This window comes from Elaeis guineensis, chromosome 13 (genome assembly GCF_000442705.2).
Source record: "Elaeis guineensis isolate ETL-2024a chromosome 13, EG11, whole genome shotgun sequence".
Taxonomy (NCBI): Eukaryota; Viridiplantae; Streptophyta; class Magnoliopsida; order Arecales; family Arecaceae; genus Elaeis; species Elaeis guineensis.
The window spans coordinates 68614427-68630993 of NC_026005.2; the positions used below are offsets into that span (position 1 = coordinate 68614427).

General features: G+C 36.3%; 1 protein-coding gene across 1 annotated transcript; it reads right to left on the reverse strand.

Moving 5' to 3' along the window:
- Positions 1–430: 430 nt before the first annotated feature.
- On the reverse strand, positions 431–15050 carry LOC105056151 (uncharacterized). The gene is made up of 15 exons (XM_010938249.4): positions 14722–15050; positions 14527–14624; positions 14346–14446; positions 14181–14259; positions 13943–14003; positions 11184–11230; positions 10979–11071; positions 10721–10811; positions 9283–9331; positions 6300–6416; positions 6070–6217; positions 5273–5365; positions 5134–5202; positions 905–947; positions 431–795 (listed from the first exon to the last, which is right to left on the reverse strand). Exons 1-15 carry the CDS (start codon positions 14777–14779, stop codon positions 695–697), a joined length of 1248 nt encoding a protein of 415 aa, XP_010936551.1. The 5' UTR covers positions 14780–15050; the 3' UTR covers positions 431–694.
- Between the last annotated feature and the right edge of the window lie 1517 nt (positions 15051–16567).

The window sequence follows — 16567 nt, forward strand, 5'->3', positions numbered from 1 at the left end:
ACAGCAGAAACGAAAAATCCAACAACTCCAGTGAAACCACAACTTCTGCCCGTTACTATTAACACCATTCTGACATTGCACCTCATATTTTGGAAGGGAAATGTATGTATAAGCCTCCAGAATATACTGAAACAAGTAAAATTTTACTGTCATATCTGCCATCAAAATCTCCTGGTGTTTTGACCATTCCAAAAGGAAAGTACCTCGTCTTTGAAACAATTGGAATTTGGGAGACATAACAAATCCAGGTGAAGTTTTATTGAAAGAAAAACTGATAGTAAATATTTAAAGCAGATATAAGTTCCTTTCCAAAGAATTTGGAAAATTATAGGATAACACCATCCAAGATGTCACAAGGTGATAAAAATTTACTAGCTGATAGTGCACATCTAGCTAGCAAAACTACATTTATCATCCACACATCAAGAAATGGAGACCTCACAAACCACGCTTTGCTTCTATTTGCTCAATAATGCAATGGCATACCCGTAGCAGCAATTTCACAATTTTGAAAGTAGCAGGAACATAAAGGCTTTAATTTTAAGTTACCAACCTATTAAACTACTTAATAGCACTCAGATAGTCAAGGAAAAAAAAAAAACAAGGACCCAATATGGGATGGTAATATATTAAAAAAAAAAAGGAACTAAATCCTATGGCATGGAGGCCTTATTTTTGACTGTATGAAAATATACTATAGAATGATTTCTTCTTGTACACTAATATTCAACGTTTTATTTGGGAGGACAATGCTGTTAATCACCACAACTTCGTCTTCAACTGACCCAGCTTCTCCTGAAATCAACCAAAAAAGGAAAACATGTGAGTTGCTAAACTAAAAATCCTGAACATTTATTCCACATATGTAATAACTACAGAAGACAAGACAAGGAAAACCAAGTACCAAGGATTGTAATCCCAAGTTTGGCGTTGTAGTCTCCCTCACCCTGCAATGCATAGTCAAATTTCAAAGGTCATGGAAAACCAAAAAATATAATATTCAACAATTGTGGACATAATTTAGAGGCAACATAAAACTTTTATAGGCTGAACCAACCAGCACAGCTGAACTGTCCTGAGTCCGTGTCGGTTCGGTTCGGGATAGGTCAAACTATCGGGTTCGGATTGGTTCGATGTTCTCTAATAATGAGTAACACAATTTTTACCCTAATTTTATTTTATCAAGCAATTGATGGTTATGATAAGTAAGAGAGGTCTTGCAAAATTCACAATCTACAATACATTAATGAACAACTTTTTCTGATTTTTAAATCAACACATTTTTTTAGTTAAGTGGGGCATTCAGACAAATTAGTTATAACAATGTAGTGGTCATGATTGTTTTTTCAAAACTTAAATTGGCAAGAAAATGGAGGGCAAAGACAGTATCGATCAGGAATAGAGCCAAATGGGCAGTGGAGATCTAACTTGGTATCACCATACGTAACTATGGCATCTTGGGAGATTTTGATGGTAGATAATTTTTGTCAAGATGAGAATTCAAGAACCAGCAGTGTGGCCAGTGCTGGCCCATATAGACACAGGCTGGTCGTGCCAGATGGCAGCCTGTGTAGGTAAGGGCCTGTACCGCAGCACGCAATTTTACTTGCCAGTGACCACTACAGGCCCATACATCAGTTTTCTGAATCCTTGGTTATGATCACTTTGTTAGTAATATGAAGGTTGCATGTTATATGAGAATGGCAGAGATGAGAACCACTGAGGTGTATGTAAGCACAATTAAAATTAACTTTGTGAAGAAAAGTAGTAGACCCAAATAAAGGATGAAATGTTGCAACTAGTTGAGATACGTAGAGCTCTGGATAATGAGCACAAAAAGAAAGAGGTAAAAGATCAAGATGGAAGGTCTTCGATCTCTCAACTGTCATGTTGGGACAAAAGGGTAAAGGGCTGGATTGTAGAGAAACCTGAAGAATTCAGGGAGCTTGCTTTGACCAGGATTCAGCCTGGACAAGGATGAACTTGGAGCACTTCAAAATGCAACTATATATAGATGAGTAGAGCATCTCACATATGTTTCAATTGATACCGTACTTATTGTCATGACCAGAAAATTATATTATACGATTACCATTATGTTTCCATTTTCCTATTTCTTTTTGTTTTAGATTGGGATGTTTATTTACAACCAAAGCTAGACATGACCTTTGATATTGTTTTGAAAATCTGCAGAATATTCAGGAAAGCAGTTATGAGGAACCATTGAGGAAAAGTTCAGTAAAGAATATGGCCCTTGGTAAGGAAACCAGTCTAGATTGCACCATGAGACAATTGTCCCATGACAAATACAGTCAGGCATCACGAAGATTCCACAACTCCAGTTAATTGCACTTGGGAGAGGTGTGGTTCACCAGGAGGGGTGGAATCAGGATTTAGTTGTTGGGTGGGGGGCCCCTAAATTCATTATCAAGAAATAAAAGCCGAAATAATAATTCATTAAAAAATCAAGATATATGAATAGTAACTTCCTAAGAAACATGAAATTAAATGTTTGTTGGGATTGTGTGTCTCCTTTATAAAATCAAAGATTAAATGTATTACAAGAAAATACATTAAATGTTAAACAGTACACATAAATGCTACATAAAAGTGGATAAACAATATAAATGTATGTTCCTTGCAGAAAAAAGGTAAAGCAAATTATCTAACAATATAAATAATAGTGGGTCTAGCAGCACTGTCTTAGAAAATAAAAATTTGAACTTCTACATAAAAGGAGCATACCTCTTTGATGTTGAACTAGTTAGTCTATTCTGTCATTCTATCAGTTTTCTTCCCTCTCTTAATCTAGTTTAGTTCATAACATAGTTAAGAGTTTTATTGGGTTGCCTCATATCGTATCTGAAATAAATATTCTTTATCAGTTATGCTTAAGAGGTTCCTGCTTAAACAGTGCCTGTGATAATGACATCTTCCAATCTCTAACATCAGCTTTTAGATTTTAATATTTAATGGAGTCTGTTTATTGTCCTTACATGCCCCCATTTAAGTGGCTATTAATGCTTGGAATTTAATACAGATTATGGAATGGATGGAATAAGAGTCCCAACTCCCAAGTCTATTGGATAAGGAGTGTAACTACCAAAAAGAGTGGAAATTAAGAAGCTTATTATATACAAAGAAGGAAATTATGCAAAGGGATTTCATATAGCTACTTCCAATAATATCTGAAAATACTGGGGGAACATGGAACCCATGGCTCCATCCTGTTCACCAGGACTGTCGGATCTCGTTGTTTGCCTCCTGGCTCTCATCTGCATCACAAAATATTTGCCTCCAATGCAAGAAAAACCTTTACCCATTTTTCCTCATGGCCAATGATAAAGAATGTTTCAAAAAGTTGTTAGTGTATTTGGGCTAAGGTTGTTGGTAATGGTTATGCTAATGATCAAACAATTATAAGCTGACTGATTTGGTCATTCTCTATCGCATTTCACTAAGTAGAGAGTATTAGGAGCTGGAAAACCTAGATACAACCACCACAGTTCCTGAAGCAGAGGATAAACCAATCAATATAAGGATGAGTTAACATTTAAATTTATCATCCCTGCCCCTGCTGCAGCAAAAGAACTCAAGCATCTTATTAGCATTTGCATGTGTAGCCTGCTTTATCATAACCAACAATGTCTGGTAAGCAACAATTTCATGAACCTCACTCAAGAAATAAGTCTTTAACAAACAATGCAGCTGCTAGCTTACAATATCCTCGGAGCTTCCTTCAACAAATATAAGGTGCTAACTAATGCCCCCTGGAATTTTTTAACAACCAATCACTTTCCTCACCCCTCTTCTTTGAATGTTCTCTTAGTTGATCCAGGAAAGAGCAAGAAGTAACATCCCATTAGATCAGCTGGAAGGACAATGATTCTAAACTAGAAAAGTTGTAAAAAAATTTCACATTTACAAAAAATTCAAAAGTGTTTAGACTAGTTGAGGAACATGATTCACATAAGCCTAAAATCTGAAAGTCATTATAATTCCACAAATCAATATAATTGGTGTAATTTAGGGAAAGGGAGCAATCAGGGAAAAAATTAGTTTTATCTTCTTACCAATCTTACTAATTTGTGACATACTATCTACATAAGGTATGTATATTCTTACTTCAAAATACTTCACAACTTTTGTTTTATAAAAAAAGCCTGTCTTCACTTCCAAATGCCCACAAGACACTGATCTTGGTAGTCTGGTATCTCCACAGGCTCTGATTTCTGCCTTCCTATTTGTCTTTGGTTCATTGCTTAGAAAATTGCAAAAACTAATAGAAAAGGGTCAGAGAAGGTTGCAGATCTTGTTTAAATGGATAAGAGGCTGTCCAATAGAGACTTTTCAGGATAAAAGATCAAACCTAAAAGTGCCACATGATCCAAACATAAGTCAAAGTCTTATCGGAAATTCTCTACCAATGGAAGAGTAAAAGGACCTCAAAGAGCATCTTTGAAAAGGTTTCAAGAACCAAAAGCTCCAATGTCCATATGACCAATGAACCTCAGAAATAACTATGAGAAGATTGGTACAACCTTTTACCATGGAAAGTCAGGAAAAAAGGCTAGGAATTACTGGTAAAACCTGGACAGAAGCTAAGAAAGAGAGTTTGGAAAAGCTATCATTGAATAGAGGTTTAGTCCTTGGGAGGAACATTTGACAAATAAAAGTAGAAGGAATAAAGATTTTGGTTATATTTATAACTAATATAAATTATTTTAATTTATTTCAGAGTAGAGTAAGTCACCATTTTTGTAAGGTGTAATTAAACAATCCAATGATGAGCACCCAATGTATCATTTCGCTGTTGAAATATTGAGAAAGAAAAAGAAGTATTCCTTGTAGAGGATGATGGGATTAAATAAGACAATAATCCTTAGTGCAATGTACTTGGAAATGACATCTGATAAGTAATTTTGTATCTAACAATGAAATTTCAAACACTCGAATATGCAACCGCTTGGACTAAAGAGGCAATCTGCATTATTAGTTCCAGACTTTGATCATTTACATATTTCCAGCCCTAAAGAAACAAAACTGACCCAGCATGTACCAAGGATGGCATCTGAGATTATATTCTCCAAGGTGAAAAGGAGGTAAAAAAGACAGTAACAGAAGGAAACTTGCCTGTACTCGTGACCATTTCCCAATAGATGACCTCCACCCAATGATGGCATGTATCACAACAGCATTTTCCTGTCCAGAAAAATAATCATTAATAGCAGATTTGGAGGAGAATATTATGCACCACCCACTCAAAAATTACCTTAATTTCAACATCATCTAGAATGATACAACTGATGAGTCTCACACCAGGCCCGATACGAGCATTTGCCGAAATAGAGACATTAGGGCCAATCTGTTCCAGAATCCACAGCTTCATGAGTTGTTAAGATACACAGCCAGTCAACAAAATGAAATTACAAAACATGGTTACTAAATTAAAGAATCAGTAAACTGCATAAGACGCTCCATTCACTGTTATGCATCCAGAGAAAGGTCAAGTGGTTTATAAGCCAAGTACTGGAGTTATAATATCACCAAGAAGTGACACTTTGAAAATTTACATTACTTTTCTGTTCATTTTTCCCCCACTTGATCTTATTGTACATGTTTGACACATGAATGCATGTGTACACGTGCACAGATGGTTAGATAACTGGTACATAGACTGCTACCAAGCAATCATTTTCATCAGGATTCCATTAACAGATCTTTATATTATGAAAGAGCCATGAAGGATGAGTTTGTAACAATATGTCGGATGCAAATTTACTCCATGTGCTACTGCGGATTGAGAAAAATTGTAGTTATAGCACCACTTTCTATTGCTAGAACCCAAAAATATTTGCTCAAACATATGGAGCTATATAACCTCTTCTTTACTGTTTTTGAGCTGCATGCTTTGTCAATAACATCCTCTTCAAATCTTATAACAAACTAGAGCTACTGATGCCAACGTCATGTCAGCCCTCCACCCTTTTCATCCGCGCAAAAATATCATGGATTGAAGGAGGATCATTGATGAACCATGCACAAGTTAAAATGTAATGAGAAAAGTACCTTGGCACTTGGATGTATTTTAGCTGATGGATGAATATAAACATCACCAATGATAGTGGCACTTCTGGTGCCATCCCCTGCTGCTAGAAGCTGAGGGGAAGTGTGTCGAAATTGTGAGAGATATAAACCGGAACATTTCAAAGACATCCTGAAAATCATACCAATGCAGAAATGGTTATAAATAATCCAATGCCAACCAAAAGAAGAATTGCATATAGATGGTTTTTTACCCTGGAGTCTTGATTTGTTCCCAGAAATCAAGTGTTTCATAGGTATAGAGCTCTTTCTTCCCAGCAAGAGGAGACAGGATATCCTGATCCAGCCTAACATAGTCTGGAGGAAGAGCCCTGTCAAAAACAAATACAAGCATTAATATATCAAGGAAATCTAGCATTTGAGAGAAAAAAGGGAATCTGCTATAATGAAATCTCCAGAAACTAAAAACTTAGTTATCCAAAAGATCTGATGATACATGTTAAAAAATGAAACCAATTTTGTAAGTTTGAACATAAAACAAGCTCCTCTAGCACAAAAATATACCTTAGAGTTCCAAATTGAAAGCACTAAATGATTTTGCGGCATAAGAACATATCACTCCATATACTGTGATGAACAAGGCAACCACAAATGTTTGCAAAATATTGCGAGTTTCGAAAGTCAAAATTATTTGTTTGTCTCGTTACGAAATTACTATTAATATGGAAACTGATCTTCATGTTGCCAATTAACTATATTTATCTGCTTCAATGAATGGAATGATTTTACTATTACTAGAATCCAATCAGCTTAGTGATTGTCCATTATAATTTGTGGTTCCCTCCTACTCCCTAACTTTCTTTCCTGGATAGCAGTTAGAAACTCTCCTTTTCTTATTTTGGGTGGATAAATTGGATGAGGACCATAAATATCACATGCATGAGCACCATGTTGCTAGTCAACGAGCAAACAAAAACAGGCACTAACAACTAAAGCTAGCTGCTAAACAAAATAATCCAGAGGAATGGCTGTACAACAGATTGACACCAGCCAAATATTTTGTATGAAATACTCATGTATATTGCATCCTATAGCATATGAGAGAACCCACAATAGGTGTATATATCTGTTATCACACAGTTGCTTAATCTAGTTAAGATGAACTTTTCATCATTTGCTCAAGGCACCTCATCTTAGAGCCAAGAATCACTTTACTATGTTCCTCACATTAACTTCAAGATATTCTATGAGAGAGAATCCAACCATGAGCATTTAAACCACTGGTTAGCACTGTCATTGTTTGTCCAATGCACTTCTTGGAGTTGCCCTGCCAAAAGATCAAAGATGCTAGAGATCATGGACCAAAGAACTATCAGAAGTTCCTTTTAGAATCAACAAGATCCTTTGGGCTCTATATCTGATTCTTCAAGTCCCATCATATTCCAAAATCATCTATCTAGTCTCCAACAATCAAAGTGCTACCTTCTAAGTAGGTGAATAATGTTCCTGATTCCTTTTCTGATCATATTTTGCTTGGAGCACTTAAGAATCTACTGTCACCCTTGAGAGCATCTTAAAGATCAACTTTGGTCAACTAACAGCCATGGATCATCCATTTTCCTCTTTAAAACAAGTTGAGTTCCTTTCAATTTGTCCAATCATATTACCTAAAATGGCAAACTCAACCTTACAACCGCAAATTTTATATTAAGTTTGTAATATTATCTAAAGGATGGTTTGGCTGACCTCTGTTTTGTTTTTATTGGTTTCTGTTGAGTTTTCTTGGGGCCGTGGGTGTTCCATTACAACTTACAATGGATGTTGGTTATAGGATATGTGTTTCTAGATGTTCAACTTCTCAAGCTCTTTCCCCATATTTGGTGATAGTTATTAGTTCTTTCTGAGACCTACTTGAGAATCTGCATGAGCCATGTTTCACTTACAGTATTTGACACACTGCATTCCAGCCTTATCTTCTGCATGCATCATTATCTACCTTGTTGCCCTTGGCTTGTTCCTTGGCCAACAAGATCCTATTACTTAATGATCTGGCCTATGACTATTTCCCCTTTACAGATATTCAGCTTCTTTCTATGAATAATTGGATCATCATGTTAGGTACCAACTATAAACATCTGAAGGAGATGACCGGATATCAGATAGCTACAGTCCTGAACCATTTCTTCCATGGCATCTGGTTTGGTAGCTCCAATGCCATCTAGTTTCTCATCATCTTAGTCACATTAGCATTGAATAAGTCATCAAGTCCTTTAGATTTCACAATTTCGTGGAGCCATACAATCCAGTCATTGCTTCTCAGGCTCCAAAAACAAATAAAGAACCAAGTTAGTCACACATAACCAGCTTTCCAGTAGATTTCAATCTGCTCAACGAGTTAACTAGTTAATCTAAATTATGTAGTAGTTTATAATTGGCTATTGATATAAGCTCCAAGCTACAACAAATATGCTATACCAATAAGCAGACCTATTGACCAATGTTTCATGTATGGAAGCCCAAAGGTTGTATATAAAATGGAATTCCCAGCTTCCATATTTTTCACAAGTGAAAAGCATCATATTACTAGAATGCTTGACATCTTTATTATTTAATCAGCATCCAAATGAGCCCAGATTTTTTTATGCAACTTAGACCTCCTTAATTGATGTATAATCATATTACATTGTTTAAAAAAGCTTAATACACCCATTAGTATGTTAAAATACATCACTAGATTTACAATCGACTATATATAATACTTCAGGCCAGCATGACCAACAACTAGCATTTTAGCATAAAGAAAAGAATGCAAACTGAATTCTCTCAATATAGGAATAATTTTTTAACAACAGATGAGAAGTATTCAGTATCAACTATGCCAATCGAAAGGCAGTTGAAAAGAAGGCAATGTTAGTCAGAACCTCTTTGGAACCTTATGAATTGCCTTCGTCCAACATAGTTATGTGTGCATAGAAGGAGAAATAAATATAAATGCATAACATCGTAAATGTTGCAAAATGAAATCTCCCAGAATAATTTTATTAAATAATACTTGGTTCAACGATCCAAAATAATTTCTTAATTCTAATAATAAGGGTGCAAGAACATAACATGAACTGAGAAATCACTTGTTTATAGTGAAGGTCATTCATGTAAGGTAAATGAATGTCCAAACACATAAAAATTAGGCTAAAAAACATAATAAGCTAAAGAGTGTAAAGGTAGCAGAGTTCATACTTTGCTGCAGATTGCAGAGCTTCAAAGCTGGTTGTACGACGCAAATTAGCTGAAAATATTATATTCAATAACAATAAGTTTTTTGTACATAGCATGTTTTCAGATTATATATACAAAATGGACAGAACAAAACCTTTTAATCTTAAAACTGTCATTGGTTAGAAATAGAAGAATTTAGCTACAAAATTTAAAATCATCAATTTCAAGTTATTGTAAAAATTAAGGCTTCATGACTAGCCGTGCAACTGAATACCTAATTTATATTACTTGATAAGAATCTTGAATTGATAATATCCATAAGCATCACCTATAACCATATAATGTTGCCATATGACTTAGCCCTTCAGCATCTTTCTTAAATATTTATAATTTTTTGTAGTAATGCAAGGTAGGATCAGACTTTGGATAGAAAATTAACCAGGTCCACCACCCATCAGAAGATATCCTTAAAAAATATCTACTCTCATAAATCATGATTTTTTATGTAATGACTTGGCAAATAGTGTTTGAAAGCATAAATCAATTTACCTCAATGCCCTCAGCTCCCATTTACATATTGCCATATGGTAATGTATAACTAGTAGGGAGATTGATTAATTTTATGCATATAAAATCAATTTATCTCAACACACACCCACATACTCTTGTAATCCTCAATTGAAATTCATGCAAAAAATGCACATGATTATATCATCCAACAATCCGCAATTGTAAGCTTGCATCTCTAGCTCTCCTGCTACAGTGTGAGGATGGAAATATGGAAATTGTATCCCAGAAAAGTAATCACATGTTGCCATTAATTTCAAGCTATGACATTCTAGATGCTAGTATGGGTTAAGCATGGCAACATAGGAAAGATTGTCAAAGACAGCAAGTCCCAAAATTTTAGACAATGATATGTGCTAATAAAAATAATTTAAGACATCATTTGTCTAAATAAATAAATAATTATGTAGCCATGTAGTTACTAATTAATAGATTCTAGTGGTATAATGTGAAAAATATAAGATCAGCATCATCCCTTGGTTCATGATATGGTACCATGGTATCTAGTTCCACTTTAAACCACTGACAGAGAGCTGCCTGTGCCTTTTGGCTACCATACCCTGATACATGAATTGTAAACTATTAACAAGTGTCACCACTCCACTGCTACCCCCAAAAAGAAAAACACTTGTGTTCTTGGACAGAAGCATTGCCTAAGCAAATGTGAGATATACAAAGCAGACAGGACATGAACATGAGTCTACTAATTGTATATTTTTACTAACAGATGCGTTAAAGTAACTATATATTGCAAAGAAAGAAAATGTCAAAAATAATAAAATCAAGAGGGGACAGTAAGAAAATATTCATTTAATTGTATAAGTCAAGAAAATCTAAAATATAATTTAACATTAGTGGAAGATAAATACATCCATGCAAGATTACTATCTACCTCTGTCTTTCCGTTGCATAAAGACATCCTCAATGGCAGTAAAGATATTTGGTGTAAAAATATATACACCGCAGTTTATGAGGTCGCTTACCTACATATCATGCAAGCCATGAAAAGAGGATGTCAACAACATCTATGTAAACCAAAAGCAACATTTAGAATCATGAATACCAAACAAAATGCCACACATAAAAATCTCAGAAAAGCAAATAACTGAGGAAAAACAGCAGCAAGAAGATCATGAAACTGCCTACATACAAAAGTCTCTGGTTTCTCTGTGTAGTGCAGCAGTTCATTTGTGACAGGATCAGCCACCAACTCACCGAACTGGTTTGCTGCTTCAGCAGATACCTATACACAAAAAAGAAAGAAACATTATGTATATGAAAGAGTAATGGAATTTCAATGGCGATGTTAAGCAAAGGAAAAAGGACTGGGTTTAGCTATAACTGGTCTTTCCCACCTTTATTACTAATAGTGTTCCCATTCCACCATATGCTTTATGGGCCTCTGCATTCATGAAGTGCAGGAATGCAGGTGCAAATCAGTAAGGAGCAGAACTGCAATTTAATAAAGTGGAGTTCTCCAGAGCTACACAATTGTCAAAGCTTATGGATCACAAGGCAAAGCAGTTTATATCAAATGCTAGCCAGAGATCCAAGTAATTTTTTTATCCACCATCAAGACATGGGATATAGCAGCCAATAAATATAAATGCAACATAATAGTTTCAGAAGCCAAGATTGAATGAGTCAGCATTAACAAAATGAGGTGCACAGCAATCATTGGTGCAGAATGTGGACAACAGGCATAAGCCATTGACAACAGACTACAACAAAGTTAAAAAGTTTCAATAAGTTTCTCTCATAAGTAGATACAGGAGTCTGTAAAAATTAATAATCCCCATTAAACCAATATAAGAAAAGTAGGGAATAATGTTTGTGCAGTTCCAAGTGGAAAGAGCCATCAAAATAAATCAGGTTTAAGCTTTGGACATTTTACATGGGTTATATACACATGAATTATTCATAGTTTGGAGGAGGCTTCTTGATGCTTGATATTTACAGATGACCCAGCATTGGCTGATGAAACTTAAAAGTGAACATTAATTTTAAGAAATTGTAGAAATAGAAGGTCTAGGATTTAATCCAACCAATATGCACAATGCAATTTGAACTTGAGCATGCAAGTTGCCATTTTAGATCTAAGGATTTGCTATCTTGGTTCTGGTATATAGAAGTGGAGAAAAATTGTCTCAATCAGGATCAGGTGATGTAGACAACCAGAATTAATATATTATAGATGTTAGCATACCACCAGAACAAGGGAAAAATCTGTACTACTTGTAAGATCTGGCATTGTTATGTAATAAGACAATGACGAGGAACAAGCATAACATAAGCCTTGGATAAAAACAATAGGCAATTTTCTAAGATAGAAGGCTAAAATCTTCTGCAGTAACAAAGTTCAGAATGCATCAATAGATAAAGTGAGGAAAATCAACTTAAGGCCTGTTTGGATGATTGTGTCCAGAATCCCATGGGATTCGTGGGTTGGGCCAGTACAAGTAGGAAAAATCAGTCTAGGCTGGGCCTATATTCACAAATACCCAAAAGCCTTTGAAGTAGGCCAGCTCGAATCCCATAGGGAGGAAAAAAATTTGAGCAGATCTTTTTCTCCCAATAGGATTCAAGCCAGCCAATTCCAAAGGCTCCTGGATATTTGTGAATATTGGCCTAGCCCAGGCTGATTTTTCCTAATTGTACTAGCCCAACCCATGAATCCCATTGGATTTGGGGCCCAATCATCCAAACAGACCCTTAATATGTCTTGGCCATGGTTTAAAATCCCCACGGGATGGGGGGCTCTTGGTCATCCATCCGATTCCTAATAGAAAATGGGAAATAGGAAGGGGATGGGACTATGAAACCAATCCAAATAGGGAAAGAAAAAGAAAGAGGAAATAGAGAAAGAATGGAAAGAAAGATGAAGAAATGGGAAAAGAGAAAGGAAAGAAAGGAACGAAAAAGAAGAAAAAGAAAGAAATGAAGGAAAGAATGAAGAAAAGAAAAAAGGAAGAACGGGAGAACAAAAAGAATAAAGGAAAGAGAAAGAAAGGAAATAAATAAGAAGAAAAGAAAAAAAAAAGAGAAAAGATGAAGTAAAAGAAAGAAAGGAAGGAAAGAAGAAAAAGAAACAATAAAAAAAAGGGAGAAATAAAGGAAAGAAGAAGGGGAGAGATATGGAGGGTACCTACCAAGGATGGGTGCTAGGATATGGTGGGATAGTGTGGTATCCCACGGGATTTAAAACCTTAGTTTTTGCAGAGGGCAACATTAGCTAGAGAATGGTCTAGAGCAAAATATATCTTAGACTCAGGTTGAGGGTTGCGGAAAGAACATGAGTATACTGAAAAAGAATTTGGTAGGAAATAGATAAAAATGCTTTGAAAACAAATACTATCCAAAGAAATTGGCCCCAAACAGAAACATATCAGAGCAATGGGCCACCGTTGCCATCCTAATTATGGCATGTTCCATTTACCCCTATATTTCCTCTACCTTGACGATATCCAGATGTTCTTAATCTCATACTGGGTTTTGTATTTCCATCTTTATGACTGCCATGTTTTGGTTGTATTTTTTGAGTTACTTATCAAGGTATGTTATAGCCTACATAGTTGGAATTTCTACCTATTTCTTTAATCAATGATTCTATGCAGCCTTTGAACTTTTTCCCATTTCTTTTAATCAATGATTTTATACAGCCATTCTACTCCCTAAATAATAATAATACTATTGATATTTGATGAGTCTTGCCCAATATGTGTCGTTTGTATATCTTGCTTCTTTTTGTCTTGAACTTCTCAAAACTAATGTGCAGCATTTTAATTTGTTTTGTTGGACTTAATGTGGCATAAGATGTTCTTGTTTTTTCCCTTTTTCTTTTTGCAGAAATGATAGCATTTATATTAGTAATTTAATGTCTTCTGTAAGGCCAGTCCACTTCGTTCTACCTATGGCCTTTATAAATTATTGCAAGATAATCCTTTAGATTATGAGGTAGAATTCCATATTCAGCGGCCCAAAAAAATGATAGAAAACATCATGCTACCAACAGCTTATGTGCAACTTGGTTTGATATGGATGACACCATATTGAGGTTAAAGGAAATCTGATGAATGTTAATATATAGAACACTAGAGCAACAAGAAAGGCTCACCAAGCATTTCTGGCAGTGGGAAGCTACAACAAACATCGCAATTCAGCAAAACTACATGAGACTGCCATATCCAAAGGAAAGGCCAAATCAGAACTCCAACTAATTATAATTTTATCATGAAATCTTTGAAGAATGCTACTCAGAGAGATTTTACAACATATTGATCTCTGCATTTCCCCCTAATCTTAGTATAAACATAGAGAGCAACGCATACAGCCAAGGGAAAGAGATGCCAAACCGGGTTATCTTCCATGATATAATCTCTGAAGTTGTAAAGCCCTCCTGCCGAGCCATGTGGCTTATCTTCCCTCAAGTATCTAACACCGCAATTAAACAAATAAGCATGGCATTTTAAGAAAGCAAGCTTCTCATTTTACCAGATCAGTGCAGAGAACAAATGTACCTCACAGGGACTCTGAGCTCATTGGATATGGACGACACATAGAGCGCAAATTCCTTCTCCTCATAGAACCCAATAAGAAATATCTGCGCTAAATTGGGGATCTAATACAAAACAAAGAAAGCTCTAAGAAAGCATTCAAGAACCAACCCATACGCATAAGAGATAAAGAATTTGAGATTACTCTTCTGCAAGTGGAGATCGGGTGATGGACCATCGGCTGCCCGGCCAACGGGAACAACGGCTTCGGAATGTTCAAAGACAGCGGCCGGAACCTCGTCCCTGACCAAAAACAGACCATAAGCTCGGAACCCACAAAACCCACCAAAAAAACCGATTTTTTTAGGAACTTAACGTCCTAGATCTCGAAAAATCATACCTTTCGTCGGCCCACCGACCATGATCACCGCCACCACCCTCTCCTCCGAACTCCCCATCTCCACTCCCCTCCAAATTGTTTTTCCAATTGCTACAACCTACCTTTACAAAACCAGAAGCAAATCAATTCGTACCATCAAAAAGGCGAATGGAGAGCAATGAGCCCTTGATTCGGGCACTGCAGAGAGAGAGAGAGAGAGGTTGGTCTTGGTTGAAGCGAATGTTGATTGAGAGGGTATAAATGGAGAGGCGGAGGGGGGAATTTTAGAGGAGAGCGTAGGCGGGAGCATGACATGTTCCCTTCCGCTCCATCCGCTTCTTGGAATCTGTGCGGTGAGGCGAGAGAGAGGGCTATGGGATGGGCCTCTAGGGGGCCCACCTGGAGTGGGTGTCAGCGTCTGTCAGCTCCTGTGGATATCTTGGCTGTTGAGGGGTGAGGTTTTGGGGCTCCGTTTTGGGTGTTTTTGAGACGTTATTAGTGTAGAGATCTGGGGAAGGTGACCCCACGTAGCTTCGTCGCTGCTCCGGCGCAAGATCCAAGGATATGATTGGGCGAGAAGGCTCCACTTGAAACACGTTTATGCTACCCAAAGTGAGGGTAGCGTACTTGGGATCCGGACTCTAATGAAGGGGTTAATCTATCATTTTTAACGTTGGGGTATCTTAGTATGAACCTTGGAATATTCACTATTTGCCCTTTTTTTTTTTTTTTTTTTTTTGGACAAGAAGACTTTAAGGAAAAGTAGTGGTTCAATTCAATCGAGTCCAACTTATGGTTGGACAACATATAATCAGGTGGCAAGCAATTTCAAACAGATTTGAATTCTGGATGTTACGGCTTTACTATTAATTGGATCCGGATAAAAATAATAAGGAGATGTTTGGTTCGTAACTGAAATTGAAATGGAAATGAAAATCGAAATGGCTTGGAATCGGAATCAGAATAGTCAAATCCTCCGAAGTATTTGGTTCATGACTAGAATCGAAATCGCAATCGAAATTAAAATGAAAATTTGAATTCATAGAGGAGAGTAGGGATTGAGTTTTATATAGATTGATCATTCCCATTCTATCCTGGAATCGAAATTGGAATGGATCTCCTCCCAAACAAACGATTGGAATGAAAGTCATCTATTTTGATTCGAATTTCAGGCCCCCACTCCCCCCAACCAAACACCCTCTAAGGTTACAACATATTTAAATTTCTATTTGAATCTGAATAAATAAGGAGATTATGGTAATTTCATAATTTTATCCTTCAAATCATAATGAATTCATGCTCCCATACCAATATAAACAGGTTCGAGGAATCCAAAAAGAAAGAAATTCCCATAACTCAAAGTTCTCATGATGAGAGGCTATTTGACCTTCATCTATCATGTTGCTCTTCTTTCTTGCAGGTCAACCAGTCTATGAGGTTTCAAGGCTGAAGTGAAAGTTAATACTAATCTAAGAAGGCCAACATAAAAAGGCTAGCTTGACAAGACTGAGATAAAAATGTCAGATGAAATGAATGACCTGACAAGGCCGAAATAAAAAGGCCAAGATGAAATGACCAACCTGAGAAAGTTGAGGTGAAAATAGGCTAAAATCAAACCGACCAATGTAGGGCAATATTCTACTTGAATTTTCTCTTATATTTTCTCCTTACTATTGTTATTCCAAAACCCTTCTTGATCTAGGTATTGGAGGCTTGGCTAGAGCCAATTTGATGAGCTTTTCTCTTCTTTTTATGTTCAAATCAGTATCTCTTCATGGATTGACCAACACTCTCAAAGCCATCATAGTCGTGCAGCATTTTGGTATCAACAGAATGGTGCTAGAGGAAAGGCATAAGAATACATCCC

Excerpts from the sequence above, each read along its gene's own strand:
- LOC105056151 (XM_010938249.4), bottom strand. The coding sequence starts at position 14,779 with ATGGGGAGTTCGGAGGAGAGGGTGGTGGCGGTGATCATGGTCGGTGGG. Across the intron at positions 10,812-10,978 it reads CAGAGAAACCAGAGACTTTT|GTAAGCGACCTCATAAACTG; the intron begins GTATGTAGGCAG and ends CATGATATGTAG. Across the intron at positions 796-904 it reads ACTTGGGATTACAATCCTTG|GAGAAGCTGGGTCAGTTGAA; the intron begins GTACTTGGTTTT and ends GGTTGATTTCAG.